The sequence below is a fragment of the Colletotrichum spaethianum genome, assembly GCF_022836535.1.
Source record: "Colletotrichum spaethianum MAFF 239500 DNA, contig42, whole genome shotgun sequence".
NCBI lineage: Eukaryota > Fungi > Ascomycota > Sordariomycetes > Glomerellales > Glomerellaceae > Colletotrichum > Colletotrichum spaethianum.
In genome coordinates, this window is record NW_026054812.1 from 686 (window position 1) to 24,461 (window position 23,776).

At 35.1% G+C, this 23,776-nt stretch overlaps 5 protein-coding genes across 5 annotated transcripts; 4 read left to right on the forward strand and 1 right to left on the reverse strand.

Annotated features, from left to right (window-relative positions):
- Positions 1 to 14,869: 14,869 nt before the first annotated feature.
- On the forward strand, positions 14,870 to 15,897 carry ColSpa_11058 (uncharacterized protein; the record flags this gene model as incomplete). The annotated part of the gene is made up of 2 exons (XM_049277270.1): positions 14,870 to 15,682; positions 15,763 to 15,897. The coding sequence occupies 2 exons, from the start codon at positions 14,870 to 14,872 to the stop codon at positions 15,895 to 15,897; spliced, it is 948 nt and encodes a 315-aa protein (XP_049133227.1).
- A 2,247-nt stretch (positions 15,898 to 18,144) lies between these two features.
- On the forward strand, positions 18,145 to 19,200 carry ColSpa_11059 (translation factor GUF1, mitochondrial; the record flags this gene model as incomplete). Its single annotated transcript, XM_049277271.1, has 1 exon — positions 18,145 to 19,200. The coding sequence occupies one exon, from the start codon at positions 18,145 to 18,147 to the stop codon at positions 19,198 to 19,200; it is 1,056 nt and encodes a 351-aa protein (XP_049133228.1).
- Positions 19,201 to 19,266: 66 nt separating this feature from the next.
- On the forward strand, positions 19,267 to 19,952 carry ColSpa_11060 (translation initiation factor eIF-2B subunit alpha; the record flags this gene model as incomplete). Its single annotated transcript, XM_049277272.1, has 3 exons — positions 19,267 to 19,433; positions 19,464 to 19,675; positions 19,741 to 19,952. The coding sequence occupies 3 exons, from the start codon at positions 19,267 to 19,269 to the stop codon at positions 19,950 to 19,952; spliced, it is 591 nt and encodes a 196-aa protein (XP_049133229.1).
- A 359-nt stretch (positions 19,953 to 20,311) lies between these two features.
- Positions 20,312 to 21,067, reverse strand: ColSpa_11061 (putative phosphatidate cytidylyltransferase; the record flags this gene model as incomplete). Its single annotated transcript, XM_049277273.1, has 2 exons — positions 20,312 to 20,757; positions 20,833 to 21,067. 2 exons carry the CDS (start codon positions 21,065 to 21,067, stop codon positions 20,312 to 20,314), a joined length of 681 nt encoding a protein of 226 aa, XP_049133230.1.
- Positions 21,068 to 21,737: 670 nt separating this feature from the next.
- Positions 21,738 to 23,629, forward strand: ColSpa_11062 (beta-catenin-like protein 1; the record flags this gene model as incomplete). Its single annotated transcript, XM_049277274.1, has 3 exons — positions 21,738 to 21,764; positions 21,811 to 21,864; positions 21,956 to 23,629. 3 exons carry the CDS (start codon positions 21,738 to 21,740, stop codon positions 23,627 to 23,629), a joined length of 1,755 nt encoding a protein of 584 aa, XP_049133231.1.
- Between the last annotated feature and the right edge of the window lie 147 nt (positions 23,630 to 23,776).

Consider the following 23,776-nt stretch of genomic DNA (forward strand, 5'->3'; position numbering starts at 1 on the left):
TATATATAAGCTATCTTAATTTCTCGATTAATATATTTACTTACTAAAAGGAAGAAAATAGCTTATCTTATAGCCTCTTAGTTACTTATACCTTTTAGTAAACTTTTTTCTTTACTATTAAAGTAATAATTAAAAAAAGTATATAGTAGTACTTTATTAGTAATATACCTTTAGACTCTAAGATTAATATATTTTACAAAGGAATTAGTGTTAATAAATACTTTAAAGTAAATCTTAGTATATATAACTATACATGGTTATACTTTTAGTTAATAATTAGCTTATAGTTAACTATTAGTTATAGGCTTTTCTTATAAGCTAACTAGCTTTATAGAGACAATTAGCTTATAAGAGGTTATCTTATATTAATTGGCTTAGCTTAGTATTTATATTATATAGCTATAATCTTTATAGAATTTAAAAACCTTATATTAATTAGTATACTTACTAATAGACATAGTATTAAAGGTATTTATTAGTATACTAATAATATAGTTATATTGTTTATTAATAGTAGACTATTTAACTTCTTTAATATCTAATAACTTATTTTTATTAAGGTCTATTTTCTCAAAAGGGTTTATAAAAAAGGTTTCTAAAATCTTATACTTTTTATTTTTTGTAGTTTATAAAGCTAAGATATTTATTTAGCTATTATTATCCTTTACTAATATAATAATATTTTCTTTTTTAAAGTTTGTTTTTTCTTTAAGTATATATTAATAAAACAGCTTATTATTTAAGCCTTAAAACTTTAAGTCTTAGTTCTTATAGTAGCTTAAGTCCTTTCTAGTAGCTTCTTAAATAAAATAAATTAAAAGCTTTTAGCCTTATTTATTAATAAGACTTAAATTTACCTTAGGTATTAGCTTTTAAGTATTATATTATAAAGGTTTATTAGTTTATTAATAACCTAAGTTTACTTAGCTTATCTTTAGTCTAGACGTTAAGTGTACTTTAGTATGTTCTTGTTTAGAGTATTATAGTCTAGACTATCTCTAGGCTCTTAGTTAAGATTAAAAAATTAATAGTTAATTAGTATTTTATCTAATTTTTTACTAGGTCCTTCTAAGATCTATATATATAGTTCTACTACTATCCTTTAGACTTATAATATAATATATTAATAACGGTTTTTATATCTCTACATAGACTAAGCTTTTTTATTTTTATAATTAAAGTTATAATTATTCTATTGTAAACAATAGCTAAAAACTAGCTATTAAGTTTATTTATTACCTTAACTTAGCGTATAACCTTTACTACTTATATTTAGATATTTCTTTAATTTATAATATCTTTAAAAGTATATTTTTATTTTTTAAAGTAAAGTTAAGCCTTTTTATAAAATATCTTAAATCTTTTAGTAAAAAGATCTTTTTAAAGCTAAAATACATAAAAGCTTAACTATAGCTTATTTTTATATATTTATACTTATATTATTATTATATTATTTAATAATAATTCTTAAAAAATATCTTTAGAGATTTATAACTAATAGTTACTTATATCTTTATTTAATATTTACATAATAATCCAGAGTATCTATAAATATTAACACTTTTTATTGAATAACTTTAGTTCTTTTTGTCACGTATTGGCAGCCTAGGGCTGCTCCAGTGGGGGCTGCACTGCAGACGTGCCCTTGTGCGTATACCGCTGTGGCATCTACGCAAAAGGATACAGGATTTCTAGACTAGAAGGTCTAGAAGTCAGCCACACTTAAGTAGGCAGCAGGTGCCAGGCACTGCTCCTGCCAGCGCCGTGACATTTTAGTATATTAGTAGTCCTTATCTTTTTTATATTCTAGTAAATTAAAATAACTAATATCTTTTATTTAAAAAGATCTTAAAGTTAATAATAAATTAGCTTAGTTACCTTAGGCTTTTAATAATTAGTTTAATTATTTAAGTTTAAAGATAATAAATTAGTAGTTTTTAGTAACTATTTAATTAGCTTAATACTAAGTAATATTTAATCTTAAATCTTAATATAACCTTAAGTTAAACTATATAAAGCAATTTAAATCGTTTATAATAGGTTTTAGTAGAATCATTAGCCTAGTTCTTATTTATTATCTTAATAATTATATACTAAAGTCTATTATTAAGGATTTAGTATAATAGCCTTATTTTTAAGTAAATAAAAAAAACTCCTTTTAATCTTATAAATAAGTAATCTTTTTAGTAGTTAATATATAATAAATAGCCTTTTTTTATTTAAGTTTAAGTCTTTTTATAAAAGTATTTAATTTTCTAGCTTTTCTTTCTTAAAAAGACTTTAAGTCTAATTTTATTTTATAAAGGTCTATTATTCCTTAAAAAAAGGTCGAGTAATTTTAACATAGCTATTAACTTAATATTATTTAAGTTAAATAATAATAATAAATATTAAATTTTATTTTTATTTTAAATAACTTAGATTTTTAAGGTATTATAAATAAGATAATAGTGTTATTTAAAAATAATAAAAGGCCTAAAATTAGTTTATTTTAGATAATAAAAAGGCTACTTTAAAAAACTTTTTTTTATACTTTTTAATAAATATAGTATTAGCTTAAATCTATTAGTTTAGGTTCTCTTATAAATACATTAGTATTAATATTTATCTTATATTAAGCTTATTCTTCTATTTGTTTATTTTTAGATATTTTACTTAAAACTTTTTATAACTTATCTTAAATACTAAGTCCTTTTTATAGTTTCTAACCTTTTAGTAACTAAGTTATATATTAGTTAATAAAGTATATATAATAATAAAATCCTTAAATAGTCTATATATAATCTAAATATATCTTAATAGTTATTTTATATAAAGTAAACGTATTAGATAATATTAAGGTCTAGTCGCTTAAGGAGTTTATATAACAAAGCATAAAGCTCTTTTAAAGTTCTTAAATTATTTATTATTTTCTTTAGTTCTTGAATAATCTAGTAATATTATCTATTAGTCTTAATTAAGGACCTAGTCTAGGCTAAGGACTATGCCTTAGGTTAAGAGATATACCTTAAGCTAAAAAGTATTCCTTAGTTTAAAAAGAAATCCTTTAGTTGAAAAAGACGAAAGGTTATATATAGGTATAAAGTTATATTACTATTTAATATACTTTAAAAGAGTAATACTTTAGAAGACTAAAGGTATAAATATAAATAAGTATATTTTTAATAATCTTTCTTTTTTTATTTATAGGCTTTTAGTCTAGTTATAAGTATAACTAGACTAAGGGCTATTTTATTACTCTAGTATAGCTATTAGAATAGTTATAGTATTAGCTATAATAATAGCTAATAGACTAGCTGTTCTATTAGCTAGGAGTAGGTCTATTAGTAGGTCTATAATAGCTAATGGTGTGGCTATTTAGCTAGCCTACATTCATGCCCTAAGTAGGCCTAACATAGTCTAATCAAATAGTTATGCTAGACTAACAGATTGTCTAGTTACTAGCTATCTTAATAGCCTTATAATAGTTACTAGGACTATACACGAAGGCGTATTATTATCCCTAATTAAGTTTCTCTTTATAAAGTCTTTAATATAGTAGTTTAGTTGAAAAATAAGTTCTTTATTAAGTTATTTATAAATATTAAAAAAGAACTTACTTAGTTCTTACTAAGTCTCTTTTTTTAGCCTTATCCTTACTATTACTTAGTATTTATTAAATAAGTACTATATTAACGCTTTTATTTTCTCTTTATTGAAATAACTAGTAAGCCTAGTTAAGGCTTTATATTTATTAAAAAAAAAACCGTACCTGTATAGCGAGTCGGCTAACACAGCGAGTCGGCTACCCCCTTATTATACCTTAAAGAGTACTTTTTTAACTATTTTTTAAAAATCTAATTCTTATCTAAAATAAATACAGTTTTATGTATAGGTTTAGATAAGGGTTATTAAGTAAAGAGAAATCTGCTATAAACTATTATTATATCTTAACCCTTTGTTTTACTTAACATTTCTTATTAAAGTAAACAATAAGGTTTCTAAGAGTTAAGGTATAATAATAATTTCTAGTAGACTTTCTTTTACTTAGTAACCCTTATCTAAGCCTATACATAAAACTGTATTTATTTTAGATAAGAATTAGATTTTTAAAAAATAGTTAAAAAGTGCTCTTTAACCTATAATAAGGGAGTAGCTAACTTACTATGTTAGCCGACTTACTATATAGGTACGTTAGTAGTATTATAGCTATTGAAGGTGCAAAGGCTTTTTTAGTATCTAGTAATAGTATCTTAATAGTTAATTAACATAGGTTATCTATTTTACTTTAATTAGTCTTAATAGATCTTTAGTCCTTAGTTATACTTATATTAACTATTATGAATAGGTTTACTATTAAGAGTTATTAGGCCTAAAAGTCTACTATAGTAAAAGAGTTTAATACTAGATTAAAAAAAAGCTTATATCTTTATTAACCTAATTAGGCCCTTTTTTATATTACTAATAGCTTAAGCTTAAATCCTTATTTTTACTTTTTTTTAGTAGTCTTAAAGAAAATACTAAGACTAGTCTTAGACTTAGTGTTTATATTATTATTAAGGCTTTAGTAACTCTAAAAAGCTTTACTAGTAACTAAACAAGGTAACCTAGTTAATTAGGCCTTTAAGCTACTTTGTATTAGTTACTAATAAGGTTAGCTTAAATATATTACTAGTCCGTTAGTAGGCTAATAGTAAGAAGTATAAATAGTAATCATTACTTTAAATTAATCTTAAGGTATTATATATAAGATCTCTTTAAAGTTACTACTTAGCCTAGTTTATTAACCTAATTAGACTTAGAAGTAGTATTTTTTATATTCTTATAAAATATTAGTTTACTAACGTACATACATAGTGAGTCGCGCGTCATAGTGAGTCGCGCACGTCCACCTAATTCTATACTCTTTACCTTTATAATAACTTTCCTTTATATATAACTATAAATTATTCTTCAAATAAAAGTTACATTATCCTTATAATTAATGCTATTAAAAAAGTCCTAAAACTATCTATATAAAAAATAGCCTTTATTTATAATATTCTTAAAGCTATACTCTATAACTAATACACTAAACAACTACTATAACAAAAAACATAATTAAAGTTAATAAAAATAACTATAATAAAAAAACTATAATTCTTAAATAGATTATTAACCTAGTTAATTAAAGATTTCTACTATAACTTAATAATATATAAAATATAGCTAATTACCTTTTTAATAAATATAATATAATATATATTAGACTATAATAAATAAAGAACTTTATATAATACTAACTATAATTAAAAACGCGTTTTTAATATAAAATTAACTATTAAAAGGTATTAACTAAAGATCCTATAATTATATAAGCTTAGTTTATACTTATACAAAATATAATTATAAGATATAAAATATAAGATTATAATATCTATAATTTTAATAAAACTAGATTCTTAATAAAAATACTATTATATATAAAAGTTATTATAACCTCTAACTACTATAAAAAGCCTTATATAAAATAGCCTAAATATTATAAATAAGTTTCTATTATTTAAAGTATATATATAAATAGCTAAGTATTACCTCTATATATTATTATAAAAAGCAAATATTACTTTTTCTTTTAGTATATAAATAGCTAATTCTTTATTAAATAATATATTTATTTTAATTAAAATAAATAAACTATAAATAAAATTAACTTAAATTAATTAAAATATTTTAATAAGTATATAAAGTCTTATATAAAAAGCGCTTTGTAGCTCTTAATCCTTAATAACTATAATAGCTATAAATCTATTAACTTTAATAATTATTATAAAAATAAAATATTATTACTCTTTATATATTTCCCTATTTCTTATATAAACTTTAACTTCTTAATATTAATTATCTTAGTTTACTAAAAGCTTTATATAACAAAAAAATAAAAAAATAATATAAATATAAATTTTATATATTACTAAAAATAGTTTCTTTTCTATGTTTAATATAGCTTTCTTTACTTTAATAAGCAGAATAAACATATAAGTAAGTTTCTAATAAGCTAGCCTTATACCTTTTAATCTTAAAGTTATTATTTTTTACTTAGATTTTAAGCTAAAGACGCCTACACTATCTAACTTATAACTAAGTAATTAAAGCTCTTAAGAACTAAAGACTTTAATTATAATATATAAGGCTATATAAAGGTCTATTTTACTTAAAAACAGAATTAATTAATATTAAAATAACTTATTAATACTATTATATAAAATAATTAACTTATAAGCTAAAAGTATTAGTAAATTAATATATAAGTTAACTCTTCTTAAAGCTAAAAACTATAAGCTTTATATAATAAATAAGCTATTAAGTAAACGCTAAAAAGCAAAAAAAAAAAACCAACTATATCTTAAAAGGTCACTTAAGATAGCTAAAGCAAAGGCAATCTAAGTAAAAAAAGGAATTATTAATACTAAAAGTAAAAATATACCTTAAGGGGGTACTTATACAAAGGTAAAAGAATTAAGTAAACAGTAATATAGTAAGTATAGAAAAACTAGACATAATATACAAACTTATCAAGTAGTTTAAAAGACCTCTAAAAAAAAGGTAATAAGTAGTTATGATTAATTTTATATAATATAGCTTAATTAACTTATATAAATAGTAGATAACTAGTGAAAAGTGCGCGATTCACTATGATGCGTAACTCACTATATATATACGTTATATCTTTAATTAAGTTTCTAAAAGAAATACTTATTAAGTCTAGGTTAATCCTAAAAAAAACATTAAATTTCTATCACTACTAATCTATTAATACTAAGATATTTAGTTTTTATTAATAATATAATACTCAACCTAATTAGACTAAGGCTTATATAATAATAAGCTTTTATTAAGTTCTAGACCTAGTTTATAATTATAATTACTTTATAACTTATACTAAAAGAGCTTTTTAGTTTACTTATCTTAATAAAAGATATTATTCTTTTTTTATTCTTTTTATTTTTTTTCATATCCTATAAGCTTTTTTTTTAATTAAGCTTACTTAGTACTTACCTATAAAAAGATTACTTGTATAAAAGGTTTATTTAGTTATATTGTATTATTATAGCTAGTTATTTATTTTGTTACTTTTTTAAAGACTTTTACTTTTTTTTAGGTTTTTATTAATTATAGTTTCTTAAGGTTAGGCTTATTCTTATGTTTAGGACTAAATCTAACTAGGTTAAAAATATTATTTCTTTTATCTCTTTTTAAGGGTATATTTTATTATTTAAAGCTATTTTTAAGGTATAAATACTAGATTTATTATATAATTATAATAAAGTAATAAGAAGATTAGTAGTTTAATTTACCCTTAAGGTACTATTAAAACTATATCAAATAAAATAAAGCTAATAATTAATTAATTAATATATAAACTATACTAAACACTAAGGTCCTAGTATTATTACAAGTACACCTAAAGTAACTAATAACTCTAAATAACTACCTTAACGCCTAGACTATAAGATACTACTTTTTCTAGGTCCTCTTTAGCTTAATCAAGGCTATAAGTAAACTAGAAAAGGTATATTCTTTACGTCTAATAGTTTATTTAGATTTACCTTTATTACTAAGTAGTATATATATATATATATATATATTATAATCTCTAAAGGAAAAAGATATCCTCTTAGACCTTAAAGGTCTAGTTAAGCCTAAGAAAACAAAATAATAGTTACTTATTATATGTCTTATTTTAATTTCAAAGTAATAAATTTGTTTATATTTATCTAAGTACTTATCTAAAGATATTCAGCTTATTTATTTACTTAATAATTAGATCCCTTTTTTCCCTCTTATAATAGTATGTAACTAAAGTCTCTTTTTGTACTTAGAAGGGTTTTACTTAGTTATGTCTAATCAGGCTTATAAGTATATCTATAAACAATAAAAAGAAAAAGAAAAACATAAAACCATACTTTTTTCTAGTATATCATATATACTTTAAATAATAAAAACCTATTTTTTAATTACTAGGCTACTTTATATAAAGCCTTTTTTAACGGTTAGAGGTTATAATAATCTTTATATATAATAGTATTTTTATTAAGAACCTAGTCTTATTAAAATTATAGATATTATAATTAAGTAACGTATATACATAGTGAGCAACGTATTATAGTAAGCGATACATATACACCTAACTCTACACTAGTTTTCTTTTAAACACCTTTCTTTCATATATAACAATAAATTCTTCTTAAAAAAAAGCTATATAATTTTTACAATTACAGGTATCTAAAGAGACCTAAAACTAATTATATAAAATGTCTTTTCTATTTACTTAGTTCTTAAAGCTACCCTTTATTATTAATGCGCTAGACGTATTATATAAAATAAAATACGTTTAAAATTGATAAAGATAGTTATTTTAGAAAAAGAAATAATTTATAAGTAAGTTATTAACTTAGTTAATTAAAGATTCTTATTACGACTTAGAAACATATAAGATATAGCTAATAACCTCCTTAATATATATAATATAATATGTATTAGACTATAATAAGTAAAAAACTTTATATAACGTTAACTAGATTTTAATATATAATTCTAATATTAAGTTAATTACTAAAGAGTATTAACTAAAAATCTTATAATTATTTTTAGCTAATTTATATTTATATAAAGTATAATTATAAAACATAAAATATAAATATTAATATTTATAATTTTAATAAGATTAACTTTTTAATAAAAATATTATTATAACTAGTTATATAAAAGTTATTATAACTTTTAATTAATATAAAAGGCCTTATATAAAATAGCTTAGTAATTATAAATAAAGTTTTATTATTTAAGGTGTTTATATAGATAACTAGGTAATATCTTTATATATTATTATAAAAAATAGATAAAAGAAAACTTTTTGTATATTAATAGCTAATTTTTAACTAAATAGTATATTTATTTAAATAAAAGTAAATAAATTATAAATAGAATTAACTTAAATTAAGTAAATTATTTTAACTAATATATAAAGTCTTATATAAAAGCTCCTTATTACCTTTTAATCCTTAATAGCTATAATAGCTAAAATTAATTACTTTTAATAATTATTATAAAAAGAATTTTAATCCTTTCAAATACTTATATAATAAAGAAATTTAAAAAAATAATATAAATACAGATTATATATATTATAAAAGATAACTTTTTTTGCCTTTAAAGTGATATTTTTTACTTTAATAAATAAAATAGATATATATATAAGCTTTTAGTAAGCTAACCTTATACTTTTTAATCTAAAAGTTATTATTTTTTACTTAGATTTAAAGCTAAAAACGCTTATACTATTTAATTTATAACTAAGTAACTAAGGCTTTTAAGACCTAAAAATATTAACTATAATAATTAAAGGTATATAAAGTTTTACTTTACTAAAAAAAAGATTAAAGACTATTAAAGTAACTTATTAATACTTTAATATAAGGTAATTAACTTATAAGTAAAAAGCATTAGTAAATTAACTTATTAATTAGCTTTTATTAAAGCTAAGAACTCTAGGCTTTATATAGTAAATAAGGTATTAAGTAAACGCTAAAGGGCTAAAAAAAGCTAACTATATCTTAGAAAGTTATTTAATGCTATAAAAGTAGAAATATTATAGGTTAAGAAAGGGATTATTAATGTTAAAAGTGAAAATATAGGTTAAAAGGGTATTTATATAAAGGGTAGTAAATTATGTAGATAGTAGTATAGTAATTATAGAAAGACTAAATATAATATATAAATATGTTAAGTAATTTAAGATAATATTAAAAAAAGAATAATAAGTAGTTTTAATTAATTTTATATATTATAGCTTATTTAACTTATTTAAGTAATAAAAGGATAAGTGTATATACGTTACTTATTATAATATGTTACTTACTATATATATACGTTATGATATATTTTATAATTATATTTTATATAGTTAAGTAGAAATTACCCTTATATAAATACTAGATCTTTAAGTAAAGCCTTTTAATAGTTAACTTTATATTAAAAACTTATTCTTAGTTAACTGTAGTTAATATTATATAAACTTTTTTACTTAACTAGTATAATTTAACACGTATTATATTACGTTTATTAAAAAAGTAATTAGTTATATCTTATATAATATTAAGTTATAATAAAAACCCTTAATTAACTAAGTTAGTAATACATATAAAATTTACTATTTCTTTTATTAAAGTTAACATCTTTAATTTTAATTATATTTTACTTTATAGTTTTTATTTAATGTATTAGTATTAAAGTAATATTCTTAGGATATTATAGATAAAAGTAGCTTTTTATATAAATAGTTTTAGGTTATTTTTAAAAGCTTTAAGTATTAAAATAATACAAGTTTTATTTAAAAAAGGTTTTATTATTATATATAAAAAAAGTAGATATAAAAGTAAAGAGTATAGAAATAAGGAGAAGGTAAGCTATCTACTATAATAGGCTACTTACTATATATACCGTACATGCATAGCAAGTGGCCTATCATAGCAAGTGGCCTACTTCCTCCTTTCTCCTTAAACTTTAACTTTATATTAATATTCCTTTATATATAATAATAAGTTCTTTTTTAAATAAAAGTTATATTATTTTTATAATTAAAGCTATTAAAAAAGACTTAAAACTATTTATATAAAAAGTAGCTTTTATCTATAATATTTTAAGAATAATACTTTAATATTAATATACTAAATAATTATTATACTAAATAATTATTATACTAAATAATTATAAAATATAAAATATATAATAATAATATTTATAATTTTAATAAAATAAGCTTTTTAATAAAAATACTATTATATATAAAGGTTATTATAACCTTTAATTATTATAAAAGGCCTAATATAAAGTAGCTTAGTAATTATAAATAGGTTTCTATTATTTAAGGTATATATATAAATAACTAGATATTATTTTTATATATTATTATTAAAAATAAATATTACTTTTTCTTATAGTATATTAATAACTAATTTTTACTTTAATAGTATATTTATTTTAATAAAAATAAATAAATTATAAATAAGATTAGTTTAGATTAGTTATAGTATTTTAAAAAGTATATAAAGTCTTATATAAAAGGTATTAAGTAGCTTTTAATTTTTAATAGCTATAATAGCTATAAGTCTACTAAGTTTAATAATTATTATAAAAAATATAATATTATTATTTTTATATACTTTTTTATTTATTATATAAGCTTTAGCTTTTTAATATTAATTATTTTAGTTTATTAAAGGTATTATATAATAAAAAAATTAAAAAATTAATATAAATATAAATTATATATATTACTAAAAATAACTTTTTTTATTTTAATAAATAAAAAACTTTTATAAATTAGCTTTTAATAAGTTAACTTTATCTTTTTTAATTTAAAAGTAGTTATTTTTTATTTAGATTTTAAACTAAAAACTTTAATATTATTTAATTTATATTTAAATAGCTAAAGCTTTTAAAATATAAAGATATTAACTATAATATATAATACTATATAAAGCTATATATTATTTAAAAAAAAGATTATTAATTATTAATATAACTTATTAACTTATTTATATAAAATAATTAACTTATAAGCTAAAAATATTAATAAATTAGTATATAAATTAGCTTTTATTAAAGCTAAATATTATAAGCTTTATATAATAAATAAGATATTAAGCAAATATTAGAGGGCTAAAAAAACCTAATTATATTTTAGAGGGTCCCTTAATATAGCTAAAGTAGAAGTAATCTAGGTAAAAAAAGGGGTTATTAATGCTAGAAGTGAAAATATGTGCTAAGAGGGGGCTTATATAGAGGGGAGTAAATTGTGTAGTTAGTAATATAGTAATTATAAAAAGACTAGATATAACGTATAAATATGTCAGGTAGTATAAGAGACCTCTAAAGAAGAGGATAATAAGTAGTTTTAATTGATTTTATATAATACTGCTTAATTAACTTATATAAATAGCTGGAGGGTAGGTAGAGGTGCTTAGCTACTTACTATGATGGGCTACTTGCTATGTATGTACGTTATATGTTAGCTTTATTAAACTTATATCTATTCTACTTTATACTTATTATTTAATATATAAAAATAAAGTATTACGTTAATTAAAGATATTATAACTAATAAAAGCTATTTTTATATAAATGGTTTTAGGTCTTTTTTAATAACTATAAGTATAAAGTAATAGCTATAGCTTTTATTTAAAAAGAACCTATAGTTATAAATAAATAAAAACTTATTATAAAAGAAAAAAGTTAAGAATTAGGTAAACGTATATTACTTACTATAACATATCGCTTACTATTTATATATTTATTAAAGATTCTAATAAGTAACTAATTTATATAATTTACTAAACAGTAATAATACAAAATCTTAGTTTTAAATTTATTACTTAATAAGGCTAAGTACTTGAGTTATTACTTTTTTACTAGTATAGATGTTAACCTAAATATGGTATCGTCTAGTGTAATATAGCGCTAGAGCAAGTCTTGATTCACAGGCAGGTGTTGTCCGTGCCTGTTCGTGGCTGCGTGCACGGTTGGGAAACTTGACTGGCTCACTAGCCCCTCCCTCTCCCCCTCTTACCTTAGTTAGTCCCTATCGTACAGTAATTACTTGACGGATCCCTCTCTCGGTTTCCCCTTTCCCCCTCCCACTGCCCCGACCCCTGGATCGAACCGGTCCTTTGCGTAGCCGTGACACCTCCAATGCGGCGGATGTGGCAGCAGCGGGCTAGTTTTGGTTGATCAGGTCAAAACGTCTCTGGCCAGACTTTGGGCTCCCTGAGCAGGGTCGCCTTTACCCGTTTTACGCAGAGAGGTGCACAGGATGCCCTCACCTCATACCAATACTTCGGGCACCTTCTCGAACGCAGGCACGTCGCAGTCGCAGTCGCACCACCACCACCATCATCCGGACCAGGATCAGGACCAGGACCACCGATATCTGCCCCAGCAGACCCATCAGTTCCATCGGCCTCATCCCTTGCGGACGCAGCAACAGCAACGGCAACAGCAGCCATACCAGAAGCAGCACAGACTGTCCCGATCGTTCCCCTCGTCGACGAACCAACTGGCTGCCCCTCGCTACCAGACCGGCACGCGCTTCGACCGACCGCAGGCTCCGGTCTCATCTTCGCTTGGTAACCGTCTCGACGTAGGCACAGGCACAGGCACCGGCACATACTTTTCGCGGAAGACACCTTCACCACTTCCTCGCACTTCATCGCTGCTCCCACCACCATCACCACCTCTCGCACAATTCTCGACGAAAGTATCCGATTTGGTAACCCATGAGAGCACCACCACCTATCCTGATTTCGACTCCGAAGCTCCGTCATACCTCAGACCCTCCACTGCACACTCGCGCTCAAGTAGTACAGGTTTGTCGGGTGAGGGAGTCCGAAACCTCAATCGCTGGTCTGCCTCTACAACCTCGAGTCGAGCGTCAGCCCAGAACCACCACCCGACCAGTTCTCATGCGCGCCGCTTAAGTGTTGATGCTTCTGCCTTGCTTGCATCCAGCAGCACCCTTGCAAAGAATCAGTCACCTCAAAGACTGCCGAGAAACAGGAGACGGTCCAATTCTAGCGAGGCTTCTTGGGGACATACAGCGGTGGCAGCGGGTTGCGCACTTACTCACCCGCTGGACCAACTCCCGCTGACGGCCTGTCCACCGTTTTTGCACCACATCAGCTCGATTTCTCCCTAGGCACCGAACCATCGCTCTCTGGAAACACTACAAGGCCGCTGCCAGGTGCGTCTCGAGCGTTCAAGGGCGGCTCTGCAATCGAGCAAACCCAAGCCTGGGATGCATTCTCCGGCCAAGGCCGGAGAGGATCAATCGAACCGGGCCATCTGCAGCTACCCCGCGCAGCTATGCCGTCCGATCTCAACGGGGAGGCCTCTCAGATGAGAGGCCACTCTCGTAACCGGTCTCAGACCACCAAGGGGAGCACCGACACTACTGGATCTTCGCGTGGAAGGGACAGAGGAAATAGGCCACCGTCCCAGAAAGCCATGCTTTCGCGGGCACTCCAGAAGGCAAATACGGCTGTTCAGTTGGACAACGCGCAGAATTTTGAAGGCGCGAGACATGCCTACGCTGAAGCATGCGATCTTTTGCACCAGGTCTTGGCTAGGACCTCAACTGATGAAGATAGACGGAAACTTGAGGCTATCGTGAGTGCATCATCAGGCGCACGTATGGACTGCGCAGGGACAAAAGACTGATTATTCATTAGCGCCGAACATACACCAGTCGCATCGAAGAATTGGACCATATGGCTCCCGCCCAGCCAGTATCTGAAGGAAAAGCACTGCCTGCAAGACCCGAAAGCCTAGGCTTGCGTTTAAACCCTAGTTTGCAGTTTGACGACGACGACGACCTGGAGGAGTCTGCTGGGTTAGAAACTGCGGCCCTCACCAAGATTCTGAGGGAGGGAAGTCAGAGTTCACCAAGTTACGGGGGCCCAGGGTTACTCAACCCACGGATGCAAACCCTTGGGGAACCCTCGAGAAGCTCGTCTGCAAGGTTGCCAGAGCAGTATCCCTTGCAGTCCTCATTTTCAAAGTCACCACTTCGTGATCGTGCATCAGACGAGCAACTCATCTTCCAAATACCCACCGAAGATTCCTATATGCCTCCACCACTTTCACCGCGAAGAACTCAGTCTCCTAAACTTGATGGCCGAAGCAGCCCAGACGGGCCTGTGAGATCGGACTTTTCTCTCACCGCAAGGCGGACTAGTCAGAGTCCTCGTCACATACGAGACTCTAGCCGAGAGTCCAACTCCTGGTTGGACCCTATCGACGAGTCTGGGGCTCCACAACCTCTTCTGTCCATTCCCGATCATCTTCCGCCCTTATGAGGCGGAAACATATTCGCGCTCCGAGCGGCGCTACAGAAGCTGAGTTCGATGCAGCATTGGACGCAGCAGTCGAAGCAGCATATGACGATGGTTACGAGCCTATGGCAACTTCGGAGCCGGAAAACCATCGGTTGGACGATCCCGTCGTAGCGAAAGCGTTGCGCAAAGTTGAGCTGGCCAAAGAACGCGTCCGACAAACCGAAAGGGAAGCCTTCGAGCAAGCGAATGGTAGAGAGCGACGGACGCATAGTCAAACAGGACAACAACCTGACGGAGATGTCGTACATGAAGATTTCTATGATGATGGGTCTTCAGACGAAGAAGAGCGCATCCTGGAGGAGATGACGCGTGACTACTCGATTGATGAGTTTGCTTTCAATCTGGCATCTCATCAAGTTGCAGCCAGGAATTCAGGCTCAAGCAACTTGGCTGAACCATCTTGGCAAGCGACTGCTGTGTCAACCGACACCGTAAACGCGGACGCTGCCACGTCACCGACTGATGCCATTGCAACATCTAAATTTCCTGGAGCTGGAAGCCCGAAAGCCCCGCCTCCAGTGCAGGCCTTACCGGAATTACCTGCCAAAAAGTCGTTCTCAGCGACAACCTCGTCACCAGGGCCTGGGCAGAGTGTGCGGAGCAGACGGATGTCTGGGCAAAATCCTAAGCAACTAAAGATTGAGACTTCCAAGCTGTCGCAGTTTGGCGACCCTGGGCGGCGGTACAGTGTTGCTCAGGCATCGAGCGGGGCTCGTGGGATCAACTTCGATACTCCCGACATGAACGGCCCGGCCAACATGGACGACTCGGTGGGTAGGCCGTACTCGCCCCCGGAAGGCATAAGTCCGACTCAGCCAGTACCTCCTACGCCGCCGCTTGGACATTCTAGAAGTCGGGACAGCGAGGACTTCACTGGGAGTCATTCCGGCTCACCGTCTTTTATGCCTCCTCTGAGGAAGAACTTCTCATCTTCGAGTTTAAGAAGTATGAAGAATCGCAATCTATCATTGTCCAACTTGGATGACGCTTCGGACATGTCACCTGGCACTCCATTGAGCACCAGCTTCGGTATTAATAGCAGGTACCCGGCAATGCCCACATTGCCCACTCCACTGGCGGCGGCTTTCAGGGACAAATTTACATCGAATTCTGCCGGCGGATTATATCTATTTGATGATAACCTACATTCACCACAGAGCCCGGGTTCGCCCAACCCACTTCAAGCCGATGCCCCAGTCCCACTCGAGCCCTGTCCAACAGACTACCTGCTAAGGCCATTCTGGTTAATGCGGTGCTTGTATCAGACACTCGCTCACCCTCGTGGAGGCTATTTAAGCAATAAGCTCTTTGTTCCAAGGGATGTGTGGAAGGTGAAAGGAGTCAAGATCCGGAATGTGGAGGACAAGGTGGCCACGTGTGACTATCTCACGGCGGCGCTCCTTAAGTTGGCGAGAGTCGACACGTGCGATGCTGATGCTGTACTCGAGGAGATGCAGTCCTTGGAGGGTATCTTGGAACAAGTCCAAGCCAGTTTGACTCGAAAGCTGGGAACCGATGTCGGCGTTCAAAATTCCACCATGCTCTTTCAAAATGCGTCTAATTCGGCCGAAATTGAAGCGGCAATCAGCGTACCGCGCTCAGCCAGTGTTTCAGGGAAATCTTCGTCCTTTTCGTGGCGGAGATTACGATCCAAGAATTCGGCCGCGGGTTTAAACAACTCGTTCAACGCTAAAGGGAACGGGCTAGAAAGTGGTAAGGAATCTCCAGGTGCGGAGACGCTACCCATGACGGACCATCCAACGAGTCGCCCGTCAAGAAGAGATCCGGGCAATGCGCAATTCACAGGACCGAACGCACATTATATGGGATCTCTTGCCCGACTGTTCGATGCTGCTCAGGCAATTGGTAGGAGCCCTTGTGTTGCCTTTGTTTTCTTACAGACTGTCGGTCAACTAATTATTACTTGCAGATCAAATCGCCCGCCAGGTCGAGGATCCTGGCTTGAGGCATGCCGACAAAACACAGGTTGGCCTTGAGCTGTGCACTCGACACGCGGCAGAGTTCTTTGGTTTCTTCATTTGTCGATTTGTGCTATCCGACCTGAGTGTGTTGTTGGACAAGTTCATTAAGAGGGGAGTGAGTGGGTTCTTGCATGAGATGATGGAGCATCTGTTGCGACGCGTATTGTTTACATACGTCGATGTATGGACACATGTTTCAAGCGTTCAATAGAGCGACCACATGAAGTATCATTGGGTTTAATCATCAGTACTAAATATGAGAGCGGAGATAAAGGGGCCAAACAAGAAGGCCGTATCAACACAAATGGGACGGAGGCAATCCCACGGATGCCTTCTGTGGCGGAAACCAGATACCACAAGATATACAAATCTTATCTGCATTTGATCAAAATCTGACAAGGTGTAATGAGGTTGACGTCTGGACAAAGCACCTACAGGATGACGAGATAATCAGAAGTCTAGACCTTGCAGTCCTAAATTGAAGGCATGCCGTGCCCTTCCCGGCCTGAACGGTACTGGCCAATTGAAGAGCCGGCGAGCGTCGGTATTGGACTGGGATACTCCACATGAGCTTGAAATATTGGTGGTCCATGCGTCTAATCAACGTCAAGCCTGGATCTAACCTCAGACTTATCACCTCCTTCGTCATTAGGTCATTCGAACAGCAAGTTTGAGTCTGCTCGATGCTGAGAAATATACCTTGATGCGCGGCCCCCCAGCGACGAGCGTGCGCCTTACGCGGGACCGGTTGGTCGGTGTTCCACGCCAATTGCGACGACAACTTCATACGCCTAGCAAAACCTCGACGACGCACCCTGTCCATTTCAGCAATATCTATACGCGACGGCCACAGCACCGGCCGCGGCAACAATATCCGCCGATATGGAATTGCTATGAAAATAAAAGGCTCTTCCATTGCGGCTGGCCGAATTACGCAAAGCCTGCAGCGCCTTCACGCTCCGCCCTTGAAGAACGAATTCTTGCCATACCCATTGAACGGTACCGAAACTTTTGTATCGTAGCCCACATTGACCATGGCAAGAGTACGCTGAGCGACCGTCTGCTGGAGATCACTGGAACCATCTCCGCCAGCGATGCAAACAAGCAAATTCTCGTGAGTGGTGCCTTGTGATTGCGGCGCTATATTCGCATGCCACTGAGGTTACGAAGCTGACTGAGGCATCTCTACATAGGACAAGCTAGATGTCGAACGCGAGCGAGGGATTACAGTCAAGGCCCAGACCTGTACCATGATATATAATCACAAAGGAGAGGACTATTTGTTGCATCTTGTTGACACCCCAGGCCATGTTGATTTCCGAGCAGAAGTAACGCGGTCCTACGCCAGTTGTGGTGGTGCGCTGCTGCTGGTCGATGCCAGCCAGGGTATACAGGCTCAAACCGTCTCCAACTTTCACCTCGCGTTTGCTCAGGACCTAGCTCTTATTCCTGTTGTCAACAAGATAGACATGCCGTCTGCTGATGTGCCCCGAGTTCTCGAGCAGATGCAAACATCATTCGAGCTAGAACCCTCTTCGGCCGTCCTCGTATCAGCCAAAACTGGTAAGAATGTGGCTAACATCTTGCCCGTGGTTGTGGAGCAGGTGCCGCATCCTGTTGGCGAGATCTCTAAGCCCCTACGGATACTGCTGGTGGACTCCTGGTACGACAATTTTCGGGGTGTCATTCTTCTCGTCCGCGTCTTTGATGGCCAGGTCAAGGCCGGCGACAACCTTGTCTCATTCGCAACTGGCCACAAATACACCGTTGGCGAGGTTGGTATACAATATCCGAACGCCGTTCCACAGAGTATTCTTCGAGCTGGACAGGTCGGCTACATCTACTTCAATCCGGGCATGAAGCGTATTCAGGATGCGAAACTCGGTGACACATTTACAACCGTCGGATCGGAAGATATGGTCAAGCCGTATCCGGGGTTTGAGGAACCCAAACCAATGGTGTTCGTCGCAGCATTCCCTACTGATCAGGGCGACTATACACGCCTCGCAGACAGTATAAGCCAGCTGGTACTTAACGACAGAAGTGTCACACTGCAGAAAGACTATTCAGAGGCATTAGGGGCGGGTTGGCGACTGGGATTTCTTGGTAGCTTGCATTGTTCTGTGTTTCAGGATCGCCTGAAGCAGGAACACGGTGCCAGCATCATCATCACCGACCCGACTGTGCCAACCAAAGTCGAATGGGCCGACGGATCAGAGACAATATACCAAAATCCGGCTGAGTTTCCTAGCCAGGATGAGCACCGGATGCGTGGCGCAACCGTATACGAGCCGTACGTCCACTGATGCTCCCCTATTCCCCCCCCCCATCCTTTCTCGCCATTAACTCCATGTAGCTTCGTAACAGCGACAATGACTCTTCCAGAGGAGTATTTGGGCCGAGTTATAGAACTGTGCGAAAGTGTGCGTGGGGAACAGAAGAGTTTTGAGTTCTTCCACGCCACACAGGTCATTCTGAAGTACGATATACCTGCGGCCCAACTGGTTGACGATCTGTTCGGTAAATTGAAGGGCGCCACGTGAGTTACAACAACACTGAATGGTTGCAGGCATTCCACTAATAACCAGGGCAGCAAGGGGTATGCCACTTTAGATTACGAGGATTCTGGATGGCGAGCGAGCCAGCTCACAAAGCTGCAACTTCTCGTCAACAAACAGCCTGTTGATGCAATCTGCCGTGTCATTCACACCTCTCAGGCCGAGCGCCTTGGCAGGCAATGGGTAACCAAGTTCAAAGAACATGTCGACCGGCAAATGTTTGGTATGTGCTATTCCACTATAATGTGCGTTTCATATGGTGGTGGTCTGACACGTATGTCTCCCTAGAGGTTGTCATTCAGGCGGTAGCTGGGAAACGTATTGTTGCTCGCGAAACTATCAAGCCGTTCCGAAAGGATGTGCTTGCGAAGCTTCATGCTGCGGACATTACGCGCCGTAAGAAGCTACTGGAGAAGCAGAAGGCTGGTCGCAAGCGTCTACGCGCCGTTGGAAATGTGGTCATTGACCAGTCCGCCTTCCAGAGCTTTCTGTCTAGGTGAGGTATATTTCATCGTTGGAGCTGACTAGCTCAGGGATGCTACCTATTATCGGCAGGAATTTGTGGTCATGGGGTTGCGAAAACATCTGTTACATCAAAATCATGTAAAACTTCGATGTAGTCATAACTACGACCTTCGCAACCAGCATAGCCTGTCTTGTTGTCATCTATCCTTCAGCTTGCCTGACATACAGAATGGCAAGATGCCTGATGCTTATTGGCTCTGATGTTCCAGCTTTGGTATCAGGTGACCACTCCTTGAAGTTTACATGACCGGTGTATCTGATGGAAATCGGCTACAGTCTTAACAGGCGGCGTTTTCACAGCAGCTCATTACTTGGAAATCTATAACAGTATACACTAGCTGCTGATTTCGTCATGGGGGGGGGGTGTTTCGGGGACTGGCAAGTCGGAACCGATAACTACGGGATCCGTACGAGACTTGCCGAGCCCGCCGCTGAGGGTTGATTCTAGCTGTCTAAGCTTTGGCGGCTGGCCGGTTCGATCGTCCTCATCTAGCTCGAACATTCTATAGTCGCCGTTGAAGAACCAGTATCCCGTTACACCAAGGCGTAAGAAACCGGCATGGGAGACGACAAAGACAATCTTTTCCTTGCACTCGCGAATGCTCTGAACACCCGCCTGGGCGCGCCTCAAAATGGCATCCCTCGTAAAAGCATACTCGGCTCCAGCAAGAGACGTCTTCTCTGGATACACAGGGTCTACGGTAGAAAAGTCGACGTCGGGAAACTCAGCCTTGAGGTTGATGATGCTGCTACCCGTATCACAAGGTTTCGCCGAGTTCTCTGATAAATATTAGCAGTGTGGCTTCTGAGGCCCGCTTCCCTTTCACGGGATTCTCGCCAGCTCGATGATTTTACCTTGCCATCGGGCATCGGCTCGGATGCGCACGCCCTTTTTTATCAACCAGTCTAGCGACAGGAGAGCAGTCTGAATCGTCCGTCTCATTGGACTAACGATGATAAGAGCATCCGTCTCATTGCCGAAACGCTCCAATAAACGATCTCTTAACTCCTGGCATTGCTCCAAGCCTAGAGAGGACAGGTCAGGGTCATGAATGTTCCAGTCCTGTGCTGGAATATTAGACTTTTGCATGTTCAAGATTGATTTGACAGCGGGATTGACTTATCATCAACGTTATGCAGGGCTTGAGCATGACGGATGAGCACAACAGCCTGAGGCATCTTGACAACTCGAGTGTAGTAGGCGGATTAAACGGTAGGGGAATGTCGATTTATATCACTCGCGTTGAAAAGTCGGTAATTTATTGTAAGTGAGCGCTCTGTTGAGGTAGATACTTAGTCACTCACTGACTGGCAACTAAGCCACCAGCAGCAGCCAGTAAGTGTGGATATTATTCTGAAAACGGAAGTTTTCATGTACTCCGAGGTCGGGACAGCCATTGGTGCATAACTTGTGCATATAATCTCGATATTTGAACAAAACTCATAGATGCATATATACACACTGGAGCACTTAGCTCTAAAAATGGTAGACAGATGCATGTAGCGCTTTGCGTCACTGCAGGCGGCTAAGAACGTACCTGCCCGTGCAAGCAGAGAACCCACCACAAGAAGCTGCAGAAGTGGACCTTGGGCCAAGCCATCCTGGGTGCGACGCGAGAGCTTTGAGAAGTACCTGAGAAAGCCACCTGCCATTAAGGATTAAGAGTTGTTGGACCAGTCACATGGCGCATCAACAACACCCGGCAACTTCACCCTCTTTCGAACCAGCCAAACTCCTCCCTAAAGTCTAAACCCCCAAAATGTCTGACGTTACCGAATTGTTCAAGGTGGGTTCAATCATCAGCCTCTGCCTATAATCTGTTTGCTGACCAGCGCAAAAGGCTGGCAGCGCTGGAAAGAGGAAGCTTGACGCAGTACGAGATCCCAGTGAGTTCTTCCTCCTTGCCATTGCGGCGCTATCGTGGCACAGCAGCGGTCAAGTTGACGGAACCAAGATGAAATATACAAATCAGCGAAGCTAAGCACAGCTGATGCCATCAGTCGACACGCGGGCGCAGAAGATGCAGCAGACGACGATAACGATGTCGCTGCCGGACCACCACTTGCACCTGAAGACGACGAGGACAATTACGGACCCGAGATGCCCCCCGATGATGAGGAAGGTCGATTCTTTGGCGGAGGGATAACAAAGCAGGAGTCCGAGATTCTCGACTACGTAGACGGCCGTGGTGAGGAATCTGCTGCCCCCGAAAAGATCGATGCTGGCTGGGTTCGGAAAACAGCACTGAACTTCGAGAAGCGCATCACTAAAAATGCCGAGCTACGCGCAAAGTTTGCTAATGACCCTCAAAAATTCATTGAGAGCGAAGCTGATCTCGACACCGCTATCAAAGACCTCTCCATCTTGGCAGAACACCCCGAACTATACCCCCACTTCGTTAAGTTGGGATGCGTCGAGAGCCTCGTCAGCTTGCTGGCCCACGAAAACACGGATATAGCTATCGACGCTGTCGAAATCATCGGCGAGCTCATTGATGAAGACGTCGATGCAGCGGACGAAGACTGGGACTCCCTGGTCGATGCGCTCCTGAATGCCGATTTGATCGGCCTACTTGTATCAAACTTCTCCCGCCTGGACGAGAATGATGAATCCGACCGCAGCGGTGTCTATCACGCCCTCGGTGTCATAGAAAATCTGCTTTCCAAGACGTCGAACGCGGAAAATGTGGGACAGAACACCATGCTGGTCAAGTGGCTCTTGGAAAGGGCACAACGCAAGGAATCCCCAGTGTCCCAGAACAAGCAATACTCTACAGAGCTCCTGGACATTATTGCAAACGCTTCGCCGGTGACGCGGCGGAGGTTGGCCGAGATGGATGCCGTCGACGTCTTGTTGCAGCTGGTGTCAGCGTATCGCAAACGCGACCCCGAAAAAGGAGGCGAAGAGGAAGAGTACATGGAGAACCTCTTCAACGCGCTCGTTTGCATTGTAGACGAACCGGAAGGCAAAAGCAAGTTCCTCGAGGCAGAAGGTATCGAGCTGTGCCTGATCATGCTCAAAGAAGGAAAGATGAGCAAGCAGCCAGCGATGCGTCTTCTTGTGCATAGCGTCAACGACGATATGAGTGGTGACCTTTGCCGAAAAGTGGTAGATGCCGGTGGTTTGAAGGTGCTCTTCTCCCTGTTCAAAAAGGCAACGCAGCACCAGCGGGTGATGACTGAGAGCCTTTTCGACATATTTAGGTCCTTGTTGCGTTTTCTGCCTGCTAATTCTGCAGAGAGGATCCGTACATTGGCTAAGTTTGTCGAAAAAAACTATGAGAAACTGTCTCGACTCTACGAGTACAGAACAAGATACAGATCCATGCTCGATGCGCAGGACAAGAAGATCCAGCAGGAGCGAAGTCGCATGAGCACTGAAGAGGCTGAGGCCTCGGAGGGCGAGTGGTTTCTAACGAGGATAGATGAGGGCCTTTACAGCGTCTGGAATATCGACGTTATTTTGGCGTGGCTCATCGCTGAGGATGCCGGCGCAAAGAAGAAGGTACAGAAACTATTAGCCGCAGACGAGAAAGATCTGACGGCCATCAAGGCAACACTGGAGGAGTACCGATGTGACCTTGACCTAGATAGGCCCGAGCACAAAGACCTTTCGGATATGCTCACAACGCTCATGGGATTCTTGCGCTAGAGAACGGGGGTTTGAAAGGGGTGCAGGTTAGCTAGGTGTAATTCTACTGCTACTGTAATCATCACCGGATCAAAGTGTGCGCCGTCGCCGAAGCCTTGGGCATGCCAGTTGCTAAAATCATTGTCGCATCGAGTTTCTCCACTGCTT